This window comes from Hyalella azteca, unplaced genomic scaffold, assembly GCF_000764305.2.
Source record: "Hyalella azteca isolate HAZT.00-mixed unplaced genomic scaffold, Hazt_2.0.2 contig11473, whole genome shotgun sequence".
In the NCBI taxonomy this organism is placed as follows: Eukaryota; Metazoa; Arthropoda; class Malacostraca; order Amphipoda; family Hyalellidae; genus Hyalella; species Hyalella azteca.
In genome coordinates this window covers 327,428-351,513 of record NW_025941472.1, presented here as the reverse complement: position 1 = coordinate 351,513, position 24,086 = coordinate 327,428, and the positions used below count along the sequence as shown (strand labels likewise).

The following is a 24,086-nucleotide window of genomic DNA, read 5'->3' as shown; positions in this document are numbered from 1 at the left end:
AAAGAAAACGTGAAAATCTTAGAAAACGGCCAAAAAAGGGGGTACCGTAGAAATCTATCTCCTCCTAGGATTTTCAAGCTAGAACAGCGAAACAGATATCATTCGATGCGTAAAGACCATATCTAAAACTGAACACGGCGGTTTTTTGGATTTCTCATTTTTGTGGGTGTGGGAGCATTTTTCGTAAATTTAGGCTGAGCTTTTATTCAGATTATGCAGAGCAAAAATCCCGGGACTTGTGTTGCGCCGACTCTCGCTACAGAATGTTTACAATTTTCGATAGATTGCGATTCTTATTGCATATGGGAGTATGAATCTGATATTTGATGTTCATTTATAGCACTCAATTTTCCAGTCTCTGCTGTAATTTGTTTCGTTATTCAATCGCCAAGCTGCTCACCAGCACGCAGTTATAAGTAACCCCGCACTTGCTCTCCTCCCTAATAGCCTCGGATGCCTGCGGTATCGCCAACACACGCTTCTCGTGATAACGATTCTTGTTGCCGGCTCCCGTATTGCGAAGTAGCAATGCTATCCGAAGCACCCAACTAACTAAAAACTTCAAACCTGCTGCTTCCTTCCCTGTGCGGAGGAAACTGTGTGAACTATTCCGTAACCCAACAGTTCTGTGCCAATGAGTCATTTGTTGGCAGATGCAACAACGCAATTAGCGAAGGGCAAGCGTTACGTCACATGAATGCACGGCGCTGTGTTGGAGCTTCATATGTTAAGTCCCTCACATCACGATCTGTTCAGTTATCCCTAACTATCTAATAATATTTTAATAATAATAATAAAAATAATAGAAGAATAAACAATATTCGACCTCCTCTAATAATATTCCTTCAATTCAAAGTTGTATGTTATGGAATATGTCATTCCTAGAAGCCTCATTTCACCCATGACTTTGTTACTCAGAAATGCTTTGAAGTGTGATCTTATTTGATTTCTACGCAAATGTAAGTTTTACCCTTATTCCCGTACTCTCATTCTGGAGGAAAATATACGCGCTATTTAGTCGCTACCCTTGAAAATATACGCTACCCTTCAAAACTTTGTTGAACTCCGACACCTCGCTCTCAGCTTCACATTATAGGCTCTAGGGTGAGAGTAGCTGCGGTGTTGAGAGGCACCTCGCTCTCAGCTTCACATTATAGGTCCTTCAATTCAAAGTCGTATTTGTTTTGAAATATTTTTCATTCCTAGAAGCCTCACTTCGCCGATGATTTTGTTACTCAGAAATGCTTTGAAGTGGGATGTAATTTGATTTATACACAAATGCTACTACCAAAATGGGGGTTGTACTTTGAAGCGCAATACGTTGTGCCTTTATTCCCCCGTACTCTTATTCTGGAGGAAAATATAGGCGCTGTTTAATGGCTACCCTACATTAAGCTTCAAACTTAGTTAAACCCGACACCTCGCACTCTGCTTCATACTAAATGCTTGATAGGTTCTAAGGTCGCACTCAGCTTCACATTAAAGGCTCTAGGGTGAGAGTAGCTGCGGTGTTGAGAGGCACCTCGCTCTCAGCTTCACATTATAGGCTCTAGGGTGAGAGTAGCTGCGGTGTAGAGAGGCACCTCGCTCTCTGCTTCACATTATAGGCTCTAGGGTGAGAGTAGCTGCGTTGAGAGCCTCAAGCAGGCGCTGAGCTGCGCGGTGGTCGCCTGGTTATCTGTTATGGCTGCCGCAGAGCACCGAGTTCGCTGGGCGCTGCGCCAAATTACACCCTCAGTCTTTGGTCCCTTGTGTGCCTCGTGTTATTCTACTGTTACCCTCAGACCTACCCTCACTGTGCCTCGTTGCTCTGCGTTACTGATTTGTTGTACTACCTCGCGTAACCGAAATCTATCGAACAACATAGCATTGTATTTTCGAACTTCTCGTGCTATAATATCTGTGAAATTCAAACCAAGTTGGGCAGTGGTCGTGAAGGAATACAATTCTTGTGTTGACGAACAGTGCTGTTGGACAACTAATATCCTCGACGAAACGTCCGAAGAAGAGATATGATAGTATTGGATCACTAATATCCTCGACGTTACGCCCGAAGAAGAGTTATGATAGTAGGTTTATTTCTTGTGCGAGTTTTGTTCGTTGGCGCGTCGACATGTACACTTTCTTCGCGACCATCTTCTCCACTGTAGGTCCTTATATATCAGCGCCTTTATAGCTTTATATTCTCTTCCGGAGTTGCCGACTGCTTATTAAACAGGTAGCGTGTGTGACTTGGGCTTGACCCTGTGCCTTGCTTCGAGCACATAAAGCCATCTTTGTTGCTTCTTGCTGTCATAACAATAATAATGCAGGCCTTAATGTTCATGTTCGCTGTGGCTATCATTAGCACGAATCTCATTCAGCTCACGAACGAGTATTTTCAGCGAGCTGAATTAGCTAATTCATTTCTTCAGCTGAATTAGCTAATTCATTAATTCATTAGCTAATTGAGCGAGCTGAATTAGCGCGGGAACTGCGCCGTTAACAAGCCAATAATGGCCATTATTGAGAATAACCACGATCATCCGCCTCAGAATTCAAAGCAATGATAGTAGATTTAGTTCTATTTCTCCATCAAAAAAATAATGGTTTCATTTTGGGTTCAATGTTTCATGTTTCAATTGCAAAACTCCTGCGCTATTTTGTACTCATAATTAGTTATTGTTTCTTGCGTTCAGACTCGATTGAATTATTGGAATTTGCATTTCAGTCTTTTTGTTTTTCTTTGTTTGTATTTCCGCCATTAAATGAATTCTCTTATCGAATACGTCGCTCATTTGCTTGCAAACACTAACGCTTGTTATTAATTCCTACCATTTCCCTCTCCATGATATTCAATTTCCTTCTGTTTTTCATTTCCTTGCTTTACAAGACCTTTAATTTCCTCTGGTCCTTCTTCCCAGCGATTACGTTACAGTCACCCAAGTTGCTGTTACTTTCGTTTAATAAATTCTATTCTTTATTTTACTTTACGTTTGCATTTTAACCCCCCTTGCCTATATTGTATTTATGTTGTGTCGTGTGCGTGCGAGGTCACGAGGTGCCGTGCACATGTGAAGAAGTTTGTTCATGCATGCATGGTGCCGTATCTATAGTGAAGGTCACATAGTTTCATTTATCATGTACATATGAGGCATCATTTACTCATTCTATGCGTAAGATGTCGGTTACTTTTGAGGTGTAATGTATGCGTGACGGTGAAGGTGTCATTTATTCATTCTATTTGTAAGGTGTCGTGTACCTGTGAGGTGCCATGTACATGTGAGGTGTCATTAATGTTTTATTTGTAAGGTATCGTGCCTATGCTTTTTAGGTGTCATGTAGAATGATTGTACATGTCAGTGTTCTTGTCAGGAGCCCTGCCCTAATTAATTAGGTCCCTGCGGCATGAAGTTCAATGGTTCGGTTATGATGCCATAGTCATAATGAAGCAAACTTTCACTACTCACCATATCCTCCTTGCAGCTGGTCACAGATGGTCACTACTCACCATATCCTCCTTGCAGCTGGTCACAGATGGCGCCGAGGGTGCCAGCTCATCCCCATCATCCTCCTCCTCAGCGCCCATCATGCCTGTCCCTGGGGCTCATAAGCCCGTGGTAAAGCTTCCACGTTTCACTCGTTCATCAAAGCTCTCGTACTTACTAACTTAGACGCGTGCGTCGCGCCTAAACTGAACAAATTCGCTGACAGAGAATTAGTATACAATTCAATTGGCAATATCGGCAATAATTGCTAATTGAAAAATACATTAATGGTAATGTATTAATATTCCATTAACAGTACTTTTTAATTAACTCAAAAACTAACATAAATTAATAAGGCCGGCCGGGTAAGACTCGATATCTCGGTTAATCCATAAGCTGATTGCTCTTATCTTTATATCCTTCCTACCAATCTTGAGCGGATAAGTTTCAGTTTACTATCTTTGATTATATTTTACTTTAATCTTCAAATTCTTCAGAAAAGTCAAATCCAAAAACTAAACGCTGGCTAAAAAAGGAACTATTTGTTCCTAGAGAATCCTCCGAATTGATTGGCTTCCTCGAAATACTATAAAGGCGAAGTGCGTCTATATCAGATGTGCATTAATTATAATATTCAATGCATCGCATGGGAACCGAATATTGCACGAAACTTTTGCTAGATCTTTTCTGCGCAGTACGAGATCTTTGCACACATCCTTGCACTGATTCTCCAGAAATCGTTCATCAGCAGAAATATCATTGGTTAAATGTATACATTTATCTTGAAATATTGTTGCTTGTAACTCGGACATAGTTGATATGTGTCCCGCGAGTGTGTGTTTTGCCTCACCTCGGTGTTGTCCATATTGACCGTGTTGAATTTCTGAGTTTGATCTCAAAAAATGCACTGGAATGGCGTTTTTTAAACACTGTAGTAATGTTTATTGTGTGTGACTGATTGCAAGTAACTATTGATACCATTGGTGTTTTTTAAACGTATTCATATAATGCGTTTTTTTTTTACAAAAATGTATATTCTTGTATGAATAAGCAACACACAATGTAAGTTGTCGTATTTTGCTGACAAGTCCTAGAATGAACGTTTTAATGCACGCTCATCATGATGGTTGCCAGAAATTTATCACGTTGCTCGTATTTTTAGCGCATTTTCTCATTTATGGAAAAAATGCACTATTGTGCTCGCCATGTCCGTCTGTCTGTCTGTCTGTCTGTCCGTCCGCCTATTGTGCTGTCTGTCCGTCCGTCCGTGACCTCAAGTTTTCGGCGACGAGAAAATGCGCTCTCTGTCCCTCACTGCAGTGAGTACTGAGTTATATTTTTTGAGCTTTTGCTAGAGTTGGAATTCAAGTAATTACTCTGCAACTTCCTATATGGGACAAAGTCCCTAAAAAGTGTCCTCACTGAGAATGAATTTCAGAGCTGAGGTTTAGCTTACCCATGGCTCGCGTCGTCAAGACATGTTTTATGTGACTGCATGACTTTGCCTCGACTAGTCTTTTACCCATGGCTCGCGTCGATCAGACATGTTTTATGTGACTGCATGACTTTGCCTCGGCTAGTCTTAACCCAGGCGTTGCCAATAAGAATCGCATGATGCTCTAGAGCTGCCATCTGCAGAGTTGGCACCTCCATGGCATTGCCGGCGTACTGTGTGCACCTATACTAGCCTCTGCCTCCTTGCAGTGCTGCTATACCGCCTCACTTGTCTTGTTTTTATTCATGTACACACCTCCCAGCCTCTGCCTCCTTGCAGTGCTGCTATACCGCCTCACTTGTCTTGTTTTATTCATGTACACACCTCCCAGCCTCTGCCTCCTTGCAGTGCTGCTATACCGCCTCACTAGCCTTGTTCATTTTTATATTAAAAAATCATCCTGTGTATATTTTCCTGCCATTAAAATGTGTACATTTTTCACTGCAGAAATAAGCTAATTTGCCTGCAACATTTCTTGTGTGATATTTAATTCAACGCATGTAAAAATAATAATGTTTAATACAAAAATAATTGACTGTGATCATTTTCGCAAAGATTGTACAGTTTCTCATAATTCCATGCTGAATTAATCTCAGTTTTGCGTTGGTGAAATAGGCATGATCTGTTAAGCATTACCTTGCAACTAAGCGCGTCGTATATACGACTAATCATTCATATTAAATATTCACTATAGAATGAGCATTTAATTGTGTCATTACCATGCATATAACATCTATTACGAGTATTTCTATATTTTCATAGATTTTGAGATCATCGCTTGTTGTTTATTCACGTACATTTACACGTACTTCTACGTGCCTTCGCAAATCTAATTATCAATTTCGTCATTTGCGTCCAGAAAGAAATTTAAAAAGTAGAATTTTTTAATAAATTAGTAAAGAATTATTTCAATGTCATGGTCGTCCTGTTTGTTCACTGTACCGAAGCAGTTGCCAAGCCTGGGCGTTTGAATGCCTCCTCTAAAAGTTCTCTAGAATTCAATTGCCAAGGCTATGTCCTCAGGCCGCTTGCTTGTATCGATAACCTTTCGCAATTGCACGATCAAAACTTCAATTATGTTGGAAATTTTTATTCATTGCACGTTTTTATTATCACTAGAAGGTATTTTTCTTGCCTCATGCCGAAATTTGTCTATTGATGTCTCTTAACGAAATGCAAATAATGATCTGAATTAATTTGTATCCACAAATTTAGTGGATTTTTGTTCTTTTTAGGTTACAAAATAAGCTATAAATTACATATATTTTCTCATATTGCAGCTTGACGACCTCAGTTCGGACAGCGACGATGACGAATTCTTCGATGTTATTCCACTCGGCCATCGTGTCTTCGATAACAACTTGACTGCGAAAGATACCAAGAGTAAAGCAGCCTGCTCGACCACCAATGCTGAGTCGACACAGTCAAATAAAAGTCCGGCTGTCGTCCCCAGTATGGGGAACATGCTAGGTGGTGGTAATAGTGTAGTTTCTGCTGCTAGTGTTCCGTCCATTGCTGCTGCTAGTGCCGCTTCCACGTCTTCATCCAGCATCCAATCAGTTGCCATTTCCACTGCTTGCCTCAGCACTACCGGCGCTGCTGACACTGCGGTTATTACACACGCAAGCGAGGCCACGAAATTACCCAGTGCTTCGCATACAGCCTCTTCTTCAGTCATAACTACAGCGGTTACAACATCCTCTGTTTCAGCTCGTGTCATTCCCATGGCACCTCCTAGTGTGCCGTCAACTGTAGCTAACGGCCCCATCCATAGCCCCTCAGTGAGTTCAATGGCACCTCCTGGCACTCCCGTGCTTATCAAAGCCTCCACTGTATCGACGAACTCCGCTCCTGATCGCTGTGTCACACCTTCGCCCTCACACAAAAAATATCAGGCACCTCAGCCCCCGGGGTCTTTGTCTCGACAAGCATCGAGCGCGTCCATCGCCCGCCCTCCAACGGGCCCAGAGCCTCTCATGCGACAGCTCTCGAGCGCCTCCCTCGCACGCAACTCTGCCGTCTTCAGTGAAGGGGGAAAAAAATGCCAGCGGTCCCCTTCGCTAAAGAAGTACCCAGCGCCTGCGCCACCTGGTCTTGTAAGGGAGGGTTCTTCTCTAAGCATAAAAAGTTCTGCCGTTGCAGGTTGTTCGAAACTCACCCCGTCGGACGACGTTCTTTGTGAGAAGGTTCTGAACGATGGTTGTAGTTCTACTTCTTCGAGTAGCGTTACTCAGCCTGTAGGCCCCAGTCCATCTGAAACTGAATCTGCGGTAAAAATGAATATTTCTGAAACTTCTGTGAGTTCAAATAAATTAACGAATGGACATGTGGAAGATATCCTCAGCGCTTTCCAACGAGGAGCTTCCGATTCCTTGCAGCAGCTAAAGACCGCAAATAAAGAAAGAAACGAAATAAAAAACGCTACTCGGAGCCCGAGTGAAACAAAATCGCAAACGCTGAGCGACGATTCTTTAGTCGGACAAAGTAGCAGCAATGATGTGAGCGTCGAGAGCAGCGCTACTGATGACGACATCAAAAAGCGTTCATCGTCTCGAGAAACGAGTTCGAAAAAAGCCTCTCGAAAGTTAGGGTCTTTAACCAGCAAGTTTGAAGCCGCCTCGCAATCTACAACTGAAGTGAATTCTCCAAGTTCTCCAACTGACGTCAAAACGCGGAAGTTTGCTCCAAAAGCCCCTTCTAAGAACAAACTGGGCAGCTTAGCGAGTAAGTTTGAGCCGAATGAATCTTCATCTAATATCAGCAGTAACATAAAAAACCCAAATGTGAGCAAGTTGCCATCACCTTACAGCGACCCGTTTGACTTTCAGCCAGCGGCTCCACCGCCTGTGATTCAACGTAAAAGCATTGGAGGAATAAATGTCAGTAAATTTGGTGGTACTGGGAGATTCCCCACACAACAACAACTGAGAAAAAATTCCAAACCTTACTTGGGAGAAGTCGACCCAACTGTCCCTAGAACTGTTAACAACGGCGCGGTGAACGGCGCGCAGTCCGAAAGCGTTTTAGAACCTGCCAATTCAAGCAACTCGATTCCAGCCACTACTTCGCCAATCAAAGAATCCGCTACTGCAGGCAATTCTGTTCCAGACTCTACGTCGCTTATCGAAGAATCTGCCAATGTAGGCAATTCTGCTTCAACCACTACGTCGCCAATCAAAGAACCTGATAATGTAGGCAATTCTGCTCCAGACACTACATCACTTATCAAAGAAACATCTAGCGCTATCAGCTCCGTTTCCGTCAGTATGTCGTGCACTAAAGAAGCGGGCAAAGACTCCGAGAAAATTGAAACCGCAAACAAAAAACATTTTGTTTCGTCCCCTCAGAGACTGTGTGCTGATCCTGTTGAAAACTTCGACAGGGAACATCAAGAGAAGCCTACTGAAAGACGATCCGAAAAATGCCCTTCTGGTTTATCTGGCACAGATTTAGCTCTTGATCATAATGTTATTCAAAATAATCAAGAGGTGAAAGAGAACGGTTCCGCTTCTAAATCCGCTTTCTCTGAAGTGGAAGACGTGACATCCGAGTCAATTAAAGAAGAGGTAGTTGACAATTGCTCGAAATCTCCAGATATTTTAGATGCCCCGGTGACATCCTCGCATACCTCAACCACGAGCAAGCTAATAGCGGCACATTCTCAAAACTCTGTTGTCGCTCCCTCAACTAAACTATGTATTATGCCCTCTTTATCCGATACTACCACACTTTCTGCAACCCAATTAAATTTCTCTGTCACTGAAGAACCCATATCCGCTCCTTCGTCTGACACCGCTTTGTTCTCAGACTCTCCTGGCCTACCTGCCGTGCCTTCTATGGTTTCTGCATCATCGTCCCTCGTTTCACCCTCGTCGTCGTCCACTGTTTCGGCCAAGTTGATCTTGATCCCCAGCGAGTCTTTGATAACTTCGACGCTCTCTACCACTGACGACAAGAACGCCTCAGCTATTCTTGTGAACGGGAAGCCGGAAATTTATCCAGCGATATCTACTTCGTCTGATCAGATGCGGCCAACTGCTACTAATGATAGGAAAGATAGCTTGGATTCCGGGTCCATTTCTTCTGAACATCGATCGTCGACGGCGGAATGGTCATCTAATCTGTGTGGGAAGTCTGAAGTTAAGTTCTCTTCATTGAATGTGTCTCCAGAAATACTTTCTCCATCCATATCACTGCCCAGTGCTTCAATATTCACGAGGGCCTCCTCCGTATCTCCTTATATTGGTGTCTCGCCCACTAGTGAAAATGTCCTTAACACTGACGATATTTTCAGCCGAGCTCGATCATTGACGCCTATGGGAAACATAGGTGAGCGTAGATTGCTTCAACCGAAATCTAGATTTTTACAATCTGGCGGTGTAACGAGTGCTCTTGATCTGGACAAACCTGAGTCTGCCCTGGAGAAGTACAGGCGTCGCAGGGAACTTCGGAACCAAGCTGCTAGGGCTCAGCTTGAGGCTCTCACTAAGCCAGCACACGAGACGTCTCTTCCTAACTCGACGTTAAGCGATGCAGTGTCTGCTCCGAAGGAAATTGCATCGAACTCCAGTGCTTCTACAAGTTCCGCATTCAAGCTCGACCTCTCAGGCATAAAAGACTTCCTTAAGAAAACCGAAGAAGAAATAAGCAAGTTACCTCGGTACATTAGGGAACCTTGGTCCATGTCAGAATTTTTAAGCGGCAACAGGACTTCTAGCTCTGCATCTTCTACTCTGGAAACTGCGACTGACCCACTTGTGACTCTTCCAAGCGTTCTTTGCAATGGCTCTTTACAATCGTATTCATCATCTCCTGAATTGGACTTAACAAAAGCACGTAATCGCAGCGGCAGTGACGGGGACTTGGAAGTTTATGTTGATGCCAAGGATCTGCTGGACACTTCACAGCTGGACACTCTCATGCCCTTGCCGGATGCGCGCAGTCTGGACCGCAGATGTCGCTCTGTCACCCCCAGCAGAGTCATCGCCAACACCGAGAAAATCCTCTCCCAGACCGATCGCTTGCTCAAAAAATCGCGTTCCGGTAATTCCCTGAGGAAGTCCTACTCTCGGTCCATCTGTGCTGCCAACGTCGAAAGGGTGAGTGGTGGTCCACGTACGATTGTTTGCGTGTTTTTCTTGCGTCTGTGTTAATAATTTTTCGATATTTTTCAGGTACGTCCGCAGCATCGCCGTCAGACTACCAAGATTTTAGTTACTAGGGCTCCATACCAGTTGTAGTTTCAGGTTTAGACAGTAGTTAGAGTTGACATTTCACCTGTCTGCATTGTTGGCTTGGGTAGCGTTAGAAACTCGCTAACAATAGGAATTGTAGCGTTGGTACTATACAATTCGCATTTCTATCTATAGATATTTAAATAAATTTAACAATGCATCTATATTTTTTGTAAAGAATACGCATTTTTCGATCAGCTGGCTGAGGTAGTGGCTGACCTGGCTGAGGAGCACAGCACGGCTCAGCTGGCTGGCGAGAGGCTGGAGGCAGAGCAGGCTGACAGGATGAGGCTGGAGAAGGAACTCGACGCCACTCAGGTGAACTTTGTCCTTATGCTCGGCCATCCTATGTTACCTTCTCACCGACTAAACGTTGTCCTTATGCTCGGCCATCCTATGTTACCTTCTCACCGACTAAACATTGTCCTTATGCTCGGCCATCCTATGTTACCTTCTCACCGACTAAACATTGTCCTTATGCTCGGCCATCCTATGTTACCTTCTCACTGACATATCTTTCATTGTGATCAGTCTCTGATGAATACGTTTTTATTTGTCTTTAAATTTTATTTGACTGTTACAATGACTTCTTTTTCAGCTTACAATTTAATTATTGATTTTTCATTTTATTAATAATATGATAGCATGCAATTCTCTTAATTACTTTATGGATCAAATTTTCTTAATAAGTAAAATTTAAATTTGATTGAAGCTATTATATATTGTTGTGCTCAGAGCGACATGCGTGAGCTGAGCGAGGCCAGAGAGCGCCTGGAGCACGAGAAGAGCGCCCTCAGGGTGGAGATGTTGCAGCGAGCATCCTGCCTCACCAACGGCGACGCTCACGACGCTCACGACGCTCATGACGCCTCGTCTGCCTCACTATACAAGTATGCTGTACAGGGTCTTGCTATACAAGTATACAGGGTCTTGCTGTACAAGCCCTTACTGTACAAGTAAACTATACAGGGTCTTGCTATACAGGTATACAGGGTCTTGCTATACAAGTATACAGGGCCTTGCTGTACAAGTGTACAGGGCCTTGCTGTACAAGTATGCTGTACAGGGCCTTGCTATACTAGTATACGGGGCCTTGCTATACAAGTAAACTATACAGGGTCTTGCTATACAGGTATACAGGACCTTGCTATACAAGTATACAGGACCTTGCTATACAAGTATACAGGACCTTGCTATACAAGTATACAGGACCTTGCTATACAAGTATACAGGGCCTTGCTGTACAAGTAAACTATACAAACCCTTACTATACAAGTAAACTATTTGACCACTTGCTATGGAAGCTATGCCACGTAATATATAATTAAGTTTTATGTAATGCAGAAAAACTATTTCCAATACGTCATATGTAAAATATTCACTATTTCCAGAATATGCAATGTGTACTTCATTCTCTATAAAATGAAAACGTTCTCAATACAAACTATTTCCAATACGCAAAGTTTACAAAACACGCATTATCGAGCATTTTAAATTATTTATTGACCAAGCAACCATAGGAAATAATTACACTAGCTTGACTAAGCATTAAATGTGGCGCGTGCAGACGCAAGTACGAGTGGTCGCAGCGGGAGGTGGAGACGCTGAAGGAAACATATTCATAGGAAATATATATTCAGGTTGAAATGAGATAGAGAAATATATATGCAAAGCAAATAATTGCATAAGCTTGACTAAGCATTAAATATGGCGCGTGCAGACGCAAGTACGAGTGGTCGCAGCGGGAGGTGGAGACGCTGAAGCAGCAGCTGCGGCAGCACCAGCAGGACGAGGTCGAGCAGACGTTGCTGCTCAAGAAGCAGCTCGAGAAGAAGGTAAGGGCAACGGCTCTATAGCTGTCAAATAAAATATCATCAAAACAAAAGTTTTTAGCGCATTTTCTCATTTATTAAAAAAATGACCTATTGTGCTCGTCATGTCCGTCTGTCCGTCTGTCTGACCGTCCGTCTGTCCGTGACTTCGCGTTTTCGTCGACGAGAAAATGCGCTCTCTGTCACTCACTGCAGTGAGTACTGAGTTATATTTTTTGATTGTTGCAACGTTGACTCGTGGTGCCAAATATGTTGCAAGAGCTTAAATTTGATTGTTGAAACAGTGACTTTTGGCTTCAAGTTCGTGTCGTCAGAGCTGCAAGCTAACCAATCATTTTTATTTGAATTATTGAAGTTGTCTTCGTGGCCGGTGAAAGGTATATAAATTTGCTACTAAATATCCCTTCGAAGTTATTATGGATGGCCTGTAAAGCATTTTGGTTAGTATTTGAGATCTCCTCCATCTAGACTCATTCTGTCTTGGCCTTAAAAAGTTATATTATTCCTATATTTGTCGCTCATACGGAAGATGTTGTGTTCAGATGAACGACGCGCGCGAAGAGACGGAGGAGCAGCGGCAGGTGGCGGGGCAGCTGAAGAAGCGCACGCAGCGTCTGCAGTCTGAGATGAACGACCTCAAGATCTTGCTGGAGGAACAGTCCGCCCGCAACGCCCTCCTCGAGAAGAAGCAACGCAAGTGAGTCTTCTTGTAACTATTAGTTTACTGAGGTTAGGTCCGTTATTTATTTGAGGTTGTTCATGGTTATGAACGACCTCAAGATCTTGCTAGAGGAACAGTCCGCCCGTAACGCCCTTCTAGAGAAGAAGCAACGCAAGTCAGTCTTATGTAACTCTTAGTTTACTGAGGTTAGCCCCGTTACCTGGGGCCGTACTACAAGAAATAATTCTTGCAGCTAATCACGGATGGCTTTATAAGCTAAACCCACCAATCACTGACGAGAAATCGACCGCTACATGTACTTATATGGCAGCTATTTGTAGGTAACCCTCTACCGCCTGACATGAGTAACCAGAGCAATATTGTCACGCGCCTACTTCCCAAAACGGATGCGTTCTAGTGAGCGCAAAATGACTTGCACTGATGGTTGCCGCCACGTACGACAACTTTAAAATGTTCTCTGTTGCGTACAAACCTCCTCAGGTTGCTAAACTTAATAGGTAACTTAAAATATAAATTGAAATTTATGTTCCTGGAGAGTGACATACCGCGGTAGAGGGTTAAATAAGTTTTGAACGTGCGGCCCCAAGTCTCCAGATATATTGATCTCACTTATATATTCATTGATATACATAAGTTAATCTTATATAACCTGATACGGTTAAAATATTTGACTGTATGGCCGTGCTGACATAACGTTGTCTCTGTGTCCGCGTGATGGTCCAGGTTCGACGCGGAGGCGGCTGCGTGGCAGGACGAGCTCCGCAGCGAGCGCCTCTGCAGGGACAAGATAACAGCCGAGCGCGACGCTAACCTCGCCTTGAAGTACGCAGCCGACCAGGAGCTTTCTGTGAGTACTGCTCTCTACTGCTGCATGCTGCCTTCTGCTGCTACATGCTGCCATATGCTGCCTTCTGCTGCCATATGCTGCCTTCTGCTGCCACATGCTGCCTTCTGCTGCTACATGCTGCCATATGCTGTCTTCTGCTGCCATATGCTGCCTTCTACTGCTACATGCTGCCTTCTACTTCCTTCTTCCACCTTCTGCCACCAGTTCCACTTACATCTACTGCCGTCACCATCAATAACCAATTATCCACATGAGTGCACTCTCATCCTTAACCCTAAAGCATAGCAGCTGCGGCTATTCAGTGTCTTGTCACCACCCACACCTGAGGGCAATCCGCACTCTGTTAACGTGGTATTGTGTCTAATAACGTTATGATGTTTGGTGACGTAACAATGTTAGGTGACGTAACTATGCATGGTGAGCACGAGACGAAGCGTCCAGCCTGCCCAGTTACGCCATGCATGGAACGTCTCGCGTCCGGAAGACGAACTACTGACGTCAGCTGCGCCAGCTAGGGCCGGGATGTTGTTATGCTGCGTGCCGCATCGCTGTACCCACTTTGAAGCTATACTTCGTGCTGGCTGCTATATCCACTGTCATGCCACTGCTACAGTTACAGTCATGCCAATTACATTGTTACTACCATTGCAATGCTATAGTCACTGCCGTGCCAATTCTATAGTCACTGCCAGTGCCATCCCACTGCTACAGTCACTGCCGTGCCACTGCTACAGTGCGGAAATTAGGAACTCCCTCGCAACAAGCACTGTGGAATTGAGTTCGGAATCTGGAAACTCTGACTTCTTTGTTGAACACGTACTACTCCACATAAAAGAACTCTACCTCTGAGTAGCCATAGTCTATAGGCCGCCTGGCTGCCCATCGGAAGATTTTAACAAAACCCTTAAGGAAATGGAGACCAGGGTGCATGGCTGGACTGGGTGACCCAGCCCCCCCCCTGATAGTGGGGAGGTCTTCAATCTCCTACGCATCCGCTGGACAAGTCCTGGCGGCTTGGAGGCTGATGACCGCGACAGAAGTCAAGAAGCCCAACTTGTGAAGTTTGCTTCGGAACACTTGCTCAGACTGCAAGTTCGGTTGCCAAGAAGGGAACGCACTATCCTCAATCTCTTCTTTGCTAATAATGAAAGAATGGTGGTTGACGTTCGGGTTATTAGGAATAAGTTTTGACAATTGTTATTGAAATTTATAACGATATTAAAATATTTTGGGTTTAATTGTTAGATCGTCAATTTCTTTAATTCTGTCAGGTTGGTTTAAGTAGTCGCTTAATTTGGCGCGTATGTAAGTAAGTTCTCGTATGAATAGGTTACGGCAAAAAAAATCGTACAGAGAGAGGGTTGTAATGAAATACGGATACATTGCATATTAAATTGGGAAATTCAAGTTCACATCCTACATAAACGAAATCTCTAGTACATGAAAAAGTTAAATTGAACACAATCAAAATTGAGAATCTATCAGTTAACATCACTAAAAAATTTGTATTTACCAGAAACGTTGATCCGTTGCAGTTTCGTTGAGTCGTACGACTGTTGTAAACGACCGTAATGCACGCACACGTTGCAGCCGAATTTTCAGCGGCCGTACCGTATCCGTAACCGCGTACCCCGCTGCCCGCTGTCGTTCTTGCTCCATAGCCGTCGTGCCTCGCTGATATTAATGTCTCCCGGTCAGTCTGGCCGTAGAATTTATGACGACCGTACTCCAGTATAGTGGCGCTCGTCTTCATAGTCGATTATATTACTCCAAACTCTTTGCCCTACTACTGCTGACGGTGAATGTGGCTGTACAGATAAGAATTTCCGCGGAGCGCGCTGTACTTGAATCTCCATGATTGCCGGTGTTATTATCGTTGGACATCTCGTGGCTTCTCGCGTTGTTTCACGGCTGAATCACAGCCATAGCAATGATGTTGACCGTACATATATGGCGAAATAGTGGCCGATGCTTAATTTTTGACGTTGTTATATCGGAATCGTGGTGGTATGAAACACTCGACGTTTCGCGCGGCCGTTATTTCGCGACTCGCCGCCCAACGACCGAAGCCGGTGCGGAGATAGCTACAGACCGTACTGACGTGACGGTCACCGCAGTAGAACAACCTTTGGCGCGAATTTTACGGCTTTATATAGCAGGACGTCGTGCAAACATAAGCCTATATACCACGAACGCCGCGACAGTTTTGAGTTGCACCTTTTGATACCCTCGCCCATCCAAACTATAAGCAAACCCTCGATCTCACGTTTTTTTCCCTAACTTTGCGGTCAAGTCATATCCTACCTATAATTGCTTAACATATTTTAGTCCCTTCTCCACTTCGCAATATAGCTATTTTCACTATTATAGTATAAAATAGAGTCAGAATTACCTACGCTTTATTCACGTTTTGAAGAGAACCTCACTGTCCGAACCACCGCCTTGAGATGATGGATACGACAATAATTGGAATTGAAACCCAGCCCAGGTCTATACCCCAAGAAGGACTGGCAGGACTGGACTTCCACCATCGAAGAACGGATTGAGAAGCAATTTGTAATGAACTTCACAAAATTTACTGGAGAGAAGATATTCATGAGAGAAATGCAGAGGAAAGTTACACAAAACTATGTAAGAAAGTAGCACAGGTATGTGTGCGTCATATCCGAAGAAAAACGGGCCCTAAAGTCTTCAGGATTCCGAGATACAGACAAAGCATCCTGAGGAAATTCACAGGATTGAATAAGCAGATAGCTAAATCCACTAGTGATCTGAGGAGACAGAGACTATAGTAGTGCTCTACAAGGAAATCGAATTCATGTTGCTGGACTCGCTCAGGACGAAACAACTAACTGCCGAGGAACGAGTAATCGAGGTCATCAGAGAGAACCCTAAGTATTTCTTTTAATACGCTCAGTGGAGTGCCACAGGGCTAGGTGCTAAGACCGATCCTTTTCCTCATCCACATCGCCGACATCGATTCGGAACTTACCCACTCATCTACATTGACATTTACGGACGATACAAGAGTGCTGATGAGGATCACAGATGACCTAGACTGCGAGAGGTTGCAGGATGACGTGTCGACAATGTACGATTGGGCCTTAGTTAATAATATGCAATTCAACGGCACAAAGTTCGAAGTATTGAGACGGCACAGAGTCAGGGATACCACATTGCTACTTGGCATCGGATGGCACAGATATTGAGGAGAAGCAACTTGTTCGAGATCTCGGAGTGTTGATGAGTACCAATTTACTCGATGACCTCATCAAGGAAATAGTTGAGCGAAGAAGACAACAGTTGGGGTAGATTTGGAGGACATTTCGAACGTGGGAAGCAGCACCACCACGAAGCAGCACCATACTTTTCGTTCTCACGACGAAAAGTGGTGAGACTGAGCAGGATTTCCCCATTTAATAACCGAGCCACGGCCGGAGTACCGACTCCTTCGTGATGGATCACTGTCCGTGGCAGGACCGAGGCTGTGATGAGGGTGCGTGCCGCGTGGCAGGACCCAAAGGTGCTGAGGAGGAGGGGATTTCACTATTGCGACATTCACGAGACGACTGAACAAGTTTTTGAGAAAGATCTTAGCCGCCCAGTTATGGGAAACTATACCCTCAGCAAGTGACAAGCAACAGCATCTTGCGTCAGCTGGCTCAAAGGAGGGCAAATAGACGGAACACGTCCAACGTTACATCTGGGACCCGAGGGCCTATCGACGACTTGGAGACGAAGGACGACGAAGGCGGCGTATCAGCGTGACCGTGGACTAAGAAGTCCTGAACTCATCACAAGGTCATAAGTCAATACCATGCCACTACTACTGCCACTGCAATGCCTCTGCTACAGCCACTGCAATGCCTGCACTACAGTCACTGCAATGCCTGTACTACAGTCACTGCCACACCATGCACTGCTACAGTCGCTGCAAAGCCACTTCTAGTAACTGATACGCCACTGCCAGTCACTACCATGTCTTACTGTCACTGCCGTACCACTGCGACGCCATTGTCCTCCACTGCAACGCCACTGCCACAGTCACTACCATACTACAGCGGCTACAGCCGCTGTAGTATGCCATATGTACAGCCATAATCTGCAACTGTCACTGCAATGCCATCGCTAGTCACTAATACGTCACTGCTTGTCACTAATACGCCACTGCCACAATCACTGCTATGCTCCTGTCACTGTCCCTGTCTTGACGTACGCCTGACACAACTCGTACACAGGCTACAGGCTGCGGTAACGGCGCCTCCTGCCCTGCACTGCACTTACGTAACCTCTTGTTGACGTCGCTGCGTGTCCCGCTGATGTATTGGCTTTGGTTGTGTTTGTCCCCTGTGGCTGTCCCCTGATGCTGCTGTTCCTTCTGCTGCTGTCCTCGCTGTGTTGACTGCATCAGCGCAGCTCAGTTTCTACTTTAAGTGTTTATTTGACCCACTCCTTGCTCCGCTATGTTTGTATTGGAGTGTAGTGAGTGCAGTGTGGGCGGAATTTCACGCTCAGCTGCGTGCTGTAGGCGACCAAAGGTCGTATTGCGAACCGCAGTACTCGTATCTCGGGCGTCGCAAGCTTGCCGACCACTCTTCAATGGTTACTATTTGTCTGCAAATCCTTAGTATGTAGTTAGGAATCACGAATAAACTTATTATTATTAGGAATTTATGGCTAGAATGCCGTCGCCCGAGTAATATTTGGGCGTGCAGTTTCGTGGCATTGCCATAATAATATCACTGCAGCTGCTGTTGCTACTTTTGCTGTGGTTTCCAGCGCTGCTTATGCCGTCGTTGCCACCGCTGCTGTTGCTGTGGTTGCCGCCGCTGCAGTTGTTGTGGTTGCCGCCGCTGCAGTTGTTGTGGTTGCCGCCGCTGCAGTTGTTGTGGTTGCCGCCGCTGCAGTTGTTGTGGTTGCCGCCGCTGCTTTTGCTGCAGTTGCCGCCGCTGCTTTTGCTGCAGTTGCCGCCGCTGCAGTTGTTGTGGTTGCCGCCGCTGCTTTTGCTGCAGTTGCCGCCGCTGCAGTTGTTGTGGTTGCCACTGCTGCTTTTGCTGCAGTTGGCGCCGCTGCAGTTGTGGTTGCCGCCGCTGCTGGCCAAGCAGAGGAGGTCGCTTGCGCTACGTGGCCATCGCTGGCTCAGGCTGGAGCGCTGTGTCGAGGCAGTGCTGGCTCAGCCATCGGCGTGTGAGGTTGTTTGCGAATTTGTTCCGCTGAACTTTTCCTGTGCCTTGAATGATGTGACCTCATATGCGATAATTGTTCTCGGGCTGGAAATACTAGTTGTAATTACCAATTGAATTTCTCGAAGCTTGTTTGATTCTTATTGTCTGATAAAATGAAGATGGTATGAACATTCAAATTGACGTTTCCAATTCTTCACGCATTAAAAATAATCACACGAATTGTTATTGTACTTTTTTGAAGATTTTATGTTTGTATTACATCAAGTTTAAGAAACGGCTCATATCGCTGAAAGGCTGTGACAGTGCAGGTCTGATATATAGCAACACCGGCAGCACCGATTCAGAAACAGTACCCAAGGCGGGTCTACAACATGATACCCTGGGGCCTAAAATGCCGAGTCCTGTTCTCTCGTGCGCACACACCTGCTACCTACGCGGCCTTTCATGTACAACTGGAGTGCCTTCCGTAGCTTCTCAATTGTGTTATGTGCTCCATTAATGCGCTAGACTAGACTAGACCCAGCTATAGGATAACGTGTGAGGTCAACCCGTGATGGTTTACCAGCCAGTCTGTTGATCGTAGTTAGGTGAAGGGTGACGCTGGGCAGTGAGAGCGGCCGGCTTTCGTGCGCTTGCCGACGTGGGCGAACTCGCTCCGATAGTTCAATCTAACCTCACGTCATGCCGCATGATAACGGCGGTAGTAGGGCCGTCGTGGTAATCTGGTGAAATTGCCTTATGTACCTATACCTATATAAACTCTGAACATGTAGGTACATCTTATATTTATGCACAGTACCAGTTTAATATTAGTGTAGGCTGGCAGAATTTCTTCTCTTAAACAAGTTTTGTTAAAGACCAGAGAATTAGTTTTATTTATTAGCTATTTATAAGCAAATAAATAAAACTAATTCTCTGGTCTTTAACAAAACTTGTTTAAGTACCAGTTTAATGCATTATTGTGGCTTTGTTGTCAGTTTGAAAGCTTATTACGTAATATTGAATCGAATGCGCTCCTCTGGTCATTTTCTTATCTCCTAGATTTTTGTGTTGTTGTGGTTCACTTATCTTGTCAGTGAAGGAAATCGTGGAGGAAATCGTTCATGTTTTGCTCTACCATAATTTGCTGGGGTTTTCCTAGTTTAGTAATTATAGACCGTTTAATTATAGAAGTATGAAGCTGGACTACAGATATCATAGTTCGATTTATTTTTCCATTAAGAAGTGTTTATTCTCTTCTCTTCTCTTATCATTCTTTGATGCAGTTTGTTTTCGTATTGTTCAACGAATTATACGAATATCGTGGAATAAATTAATAATTTTGAATTTAAACATAAATAAATACGATTTTTTTAATTGGGTTCATCATTTAGAATAACACTATTTCAAAACAAATTGACTGTACGACAAATCAAGACATCAAAGCCGTAATTATCATTGAATATTGATAGAAAATAATCCAAATTGCGAACTGTATGTATTATCTATTATCTAGGATAAAGTATCATTAGCCCTGCATAATGATTACTTTAATAAAAGGCATCATTTAGTAAAAAATTCGTTATCAATGCAGGGATATTTTTTCTCGGACTTGAGGGTAACTGATATAAATAACTTTTATGCGCTGTATTACGCCGCGACGTTTGACTATGTGATGTATTAAGGATCTTTGCTAAAGGTTATCTAGTTACGTCACTAATGTCGTTGGTGATATACCGATATATCCTGCTGCAACTGTAGGCATCCTCCAACATCACTAGTGCTGTTGTTGATGTACCGATGTATCTTGTTGCAACGGTAGACTTGCTCTAGAGTTTCAACTATCTGCCCTAGTGGGTTGTGAGGCGTGAGTGATCGAGGTTCAGAGTACAGCGTCATATTCAATCATTGCAAGACAATGGGCAGTCGGTCATGCTTCCGTATCCTCAAAATCTGAGCAGTTTGAGTTTCCAAGAACACCGCTTAGCTCTCTTTCAGACCTTGACATTCTTATACACGAAATCTAAATAGGTAGTGGTTCCCAAACTTTTTTCTTGTTATTCTTTTCAAAGTGTGATTGCAACTTTATCTGACCTTTTCCCAAATGTTGCCAACTTTAATTTCATGCTATTGAAGTAAAAAAAACTGTGAACTAATTTTCTTTAAATTATATGTTAAATATATTATTCACAGGGATATGAACTACAAACCATGTTAGGCTTAACATCTTATTGTAGCTCAGTGTTCATATCTAATTTGCTTATGTTATCAGGGAATTCTGAGCGGGCTTAGGGATTCTGAAGGTCCGTCTTATATATAGTGGGGGGCCAGTCTGAGTCGTGGACTCGGACAAGCGAGCGTGCGGTTGAGTTTGTGTTGTGTATAAGCTTACCATTGATTTTCGTACGAGTTCAAATGATGGTGATGATACTCAGCATTGTGATGATACTCATCATTGTGATGATACTTAGCATTGTGATGATACTTAGCATTGTGATGATATTAAGCATTGTGGTGATACTCAGCATTGTGATGATACTTAGCATTGTGATGATATTCATCATTGTGATGATACTCTGCTGAAATCATATGTATAACAATTCTGTCCGTATCTGCGTGCATCCGCTTGGTGCGTGTGCAGCTGGGGCCTACATGGCTCTTATGCTTCCAAATAATGTCACGCAACAATTCAGGTAGGAATAGCACTACAGAACAAATTGACGCGAGTGAACAATACAGAGCTAAATGAACAGAATGGATGAGCTGCAGAACAATTCAAGTAAGAAGAGCAAAGCAAATACGCATTGTCCGCATAAAAGTGTGAGCGCCATTCGCTTCGGTTGCGTGTATTTTGAGGGTCATTCTGTTATGCGCGCAGACATTGAACATTAAAGTATGAAATGAGGAAGAGTTTGCAGCATAAATTACACGAGAATTTAATACGTGTGCTTTGTGTCACTTGTTAATGTTCATTATTGTTTTTTATCGTCCTCGCCTCTGGTGGTGTTGCAATCCTATGCTCATTTTACCTTTACGCCATTATGCTAATTGCTATTGTCTTGGTGCCAGCGTGATGTTTAAACAATTGTTGGTCTCTAAGTCGCGGGTTGCTGCCTCTCGTGCCGTGCGTAATCTTGGTCGGCGCTTCTCCGGTCTCTCGTCTACCCCCGTACTTTAATAAAAAGTTAAGAGATCGTAAGTTCATCAGCCAATCATTGACGGCCTTTCAAGCAAAATCCACCAATCATAGACAAGAAAATAGAGCGTAAGTACTTACGTTCACTTAAAGAGTTTTGAAAGTATGGCCCCGGTCAGCCTGTCGCCGGGGTATCCACAGTACTCTTGCTATAGGGCAGGAGTTATTGTTTCTGTCGTGTGTGCTCGAACATTGCCTTTTATTATCAATCTGCCTAAATCGTAAGTTCACAAGGAATTTAAATGCAAAGAAAACGCAAAGGTGAATCAATATATCGATATTGTGAATTTGATTGGCGTTTTCTTTGCTTTTAAATACTTTGCGAACATGCCTGTTTTACTGGCAAATCAATTTACGAAGTAGGTAACCATAATGGAGAGAAAAGGAATGACAATTTTTCTTTATTTCTCATTAGTTTTTTTATGTTACTTTTTTATCTCTTGGAGGCGCTGTGTGGGTGGACGCTGGCTGGCAGGCAGCTGCTGATCGCTATCTAATGTTGTGGAGAGGAGGAAACGTCGTATCCAATTATAAGTGCAATGGAATATGTCATACGGAATTAGATATGCAAATATTTATTATGATTTTTGCTGATTATAAAAAGCCTTCCAATCAAAACTTAAGATGAATAAATATCATTTTCAGCTCGATGGCTCGTAAAAGTCGCTACTCTTATTCAGTGGTTGTACAATGACTTTTAACATTGTACTGCAAAAATCTAGTATTGATCTAACTTTGTGCACAAAATTACCTTACATCTTATTTTTTAGCACGAAAATTTCATCCTATGTTACTGGGGGATGCAAAAAATCAGTAAATTTTGTGAGTCAAAAAAGTTTTTAAAACTTGATTGCAGGCTGCTAAGAACGGCGTTTTAATTTCGAGTCATTATAAGCTGTCAAATTGTCATGTCTTGGCTAATTTTTAGCGGCAAAAAGTTCATCTTATTGAATAAACCCTGAAAAAGGGCAGAGGCCTTTCGGATTTTGTGCTGCATTAATTCATCTAATCCTGTTAAATGAATTAAAAATTGCCCTGCCCTGGCTAATTTTGTTTTTAATATCTACATATTACTAACTCCATAGACCATTTGTAGTACGGGCCTACCGAGTTTTGAGCAAGAAATATTGCAGAATGTTCATTTTTGTGCTGCACGCGTTGCCCCGGCCTGCCTATAATAATTGCCTGCTGGGTCGTGGCGCAAGATATGCCTGGGCTTTAGTTTTTGCCGCCACATATAAGCCTTAATAATGGTCGCTCCATCCGCTCGTGCTTGCGCGCTCACAAATCAACGACTTCAGTTGTCTTAGTTTTGCCTCCATCTTACATATATGTTGTCTCTTTATAAGTACAGGTCAATGTCGCTTCCAGGTGTTTATTAGAACATTATTTTTGCCAACATTCAACATGAAAGAGAAAAATCCGAGCGAAGTTCGCGCTGGTTTGAAGGCTCGCATTGCGCTCTGGGAAGGCATTGGTGATGATAGAGTAAAGCCACAAAATAGGACTAACTCTGTTGATAAGAGTTACTCTTCCAAGTACAAGTCCTACAATACGGAAATTAAGTCTATAATTCACCGCAAGTCTCCAAGTCCGCCATATGGGGAAATAAATGACCACATGAGTGGCATTGGAGGAGAAAAAAAGATTCAAGTTTCTTCGTGTGATGAGAATCGTGATGATAAACTGCCTCATCGTAAAGAACTTGAAGGAAGTGCAGCGTTTGAAGAAGACGAGCTTAGTACGCCTGTCGTCACACTACGGCAAGTTGCTTCTTTGGACACGTCAATGGCTATAGACTATCAGGTTTGTTATTGTCAACGTAGTCTATTTTCCTTGTATATAGCTTGTATATAGCTATAGTTTGCTATCGATCGATTGAAATTTAATGACTTACTTTTGGACCAATAACTGAACCCTTATTTCTTGAAGACCTGATTGACTGTTGAGAGCTGAAGTGCCTACGTATTGTTTAAGCTTTCATTAGGATATTTTCTTCTTAGTTCGATACGTGTTCTTCGGTTAAGTATAATAATATTTTTAAATTCCATTTTTTTGTCATTCTGGGAGAGTAAACTCTTCATGCGGTAAATTCTTTTTTCGCATAACAAAAGTTCTTCATTTGACATTTGAATGGGAATCCTACTGAGAAGATTCACTAATTTTTA

At 43.4% G+C, this 24,086-nt stretch overlaps 1 protein-coding gene across 1 annotated transcript in view; it reads left to right on the top strand.

Moving 5' to 3' along the window:
- The first annotated feature begins 3,506 nt into the window (after positions 1 to 3,506).
- Positions 3,507 to 24,086, top strand: part of LOC108665246 (mucin-5AC) — a 36,196-nt gene continuing 15,616 nt past the window's right edge. Inside the window, exons 1-8 of the mRNA XM_047882858.1 lie at positions 3,507 to 3,599; positions 6,243 to 10,061; positions 10,395 to 10,514; positions 10,932 to 11,086; positions 11,764 to 11,811; positions 11,917 to 12,031; positions 12,571 to 12,725; positions 13,434 to 13,557. Of these exons, the coding sequence (XP_047738814.1) occupies positions 3,570 to 3,599; positions 6,243 to 10,061; positions 10,395 to 10,514; positions 10,932 to 11,086; positions 11,764 to 11,811; positions 11,917 to 12,031; positions 12,571 to 12,725; positions 13,434 to 13,557 (4,566 nt within the window). The 5' untranslated portion in view covers positions 3,507 to 3,569. The remainder of the gene's footprint in view (positions 3,600 to 6,242; positions 10,062 to 10,394; positions 10,515 to 10,931; positions 11,087 to 11,763; positions 11,812 to 11,916; positions 12,032 to 12,570; positions 12,726 to 13,433; positions 13,558 to 24,086) is intronic.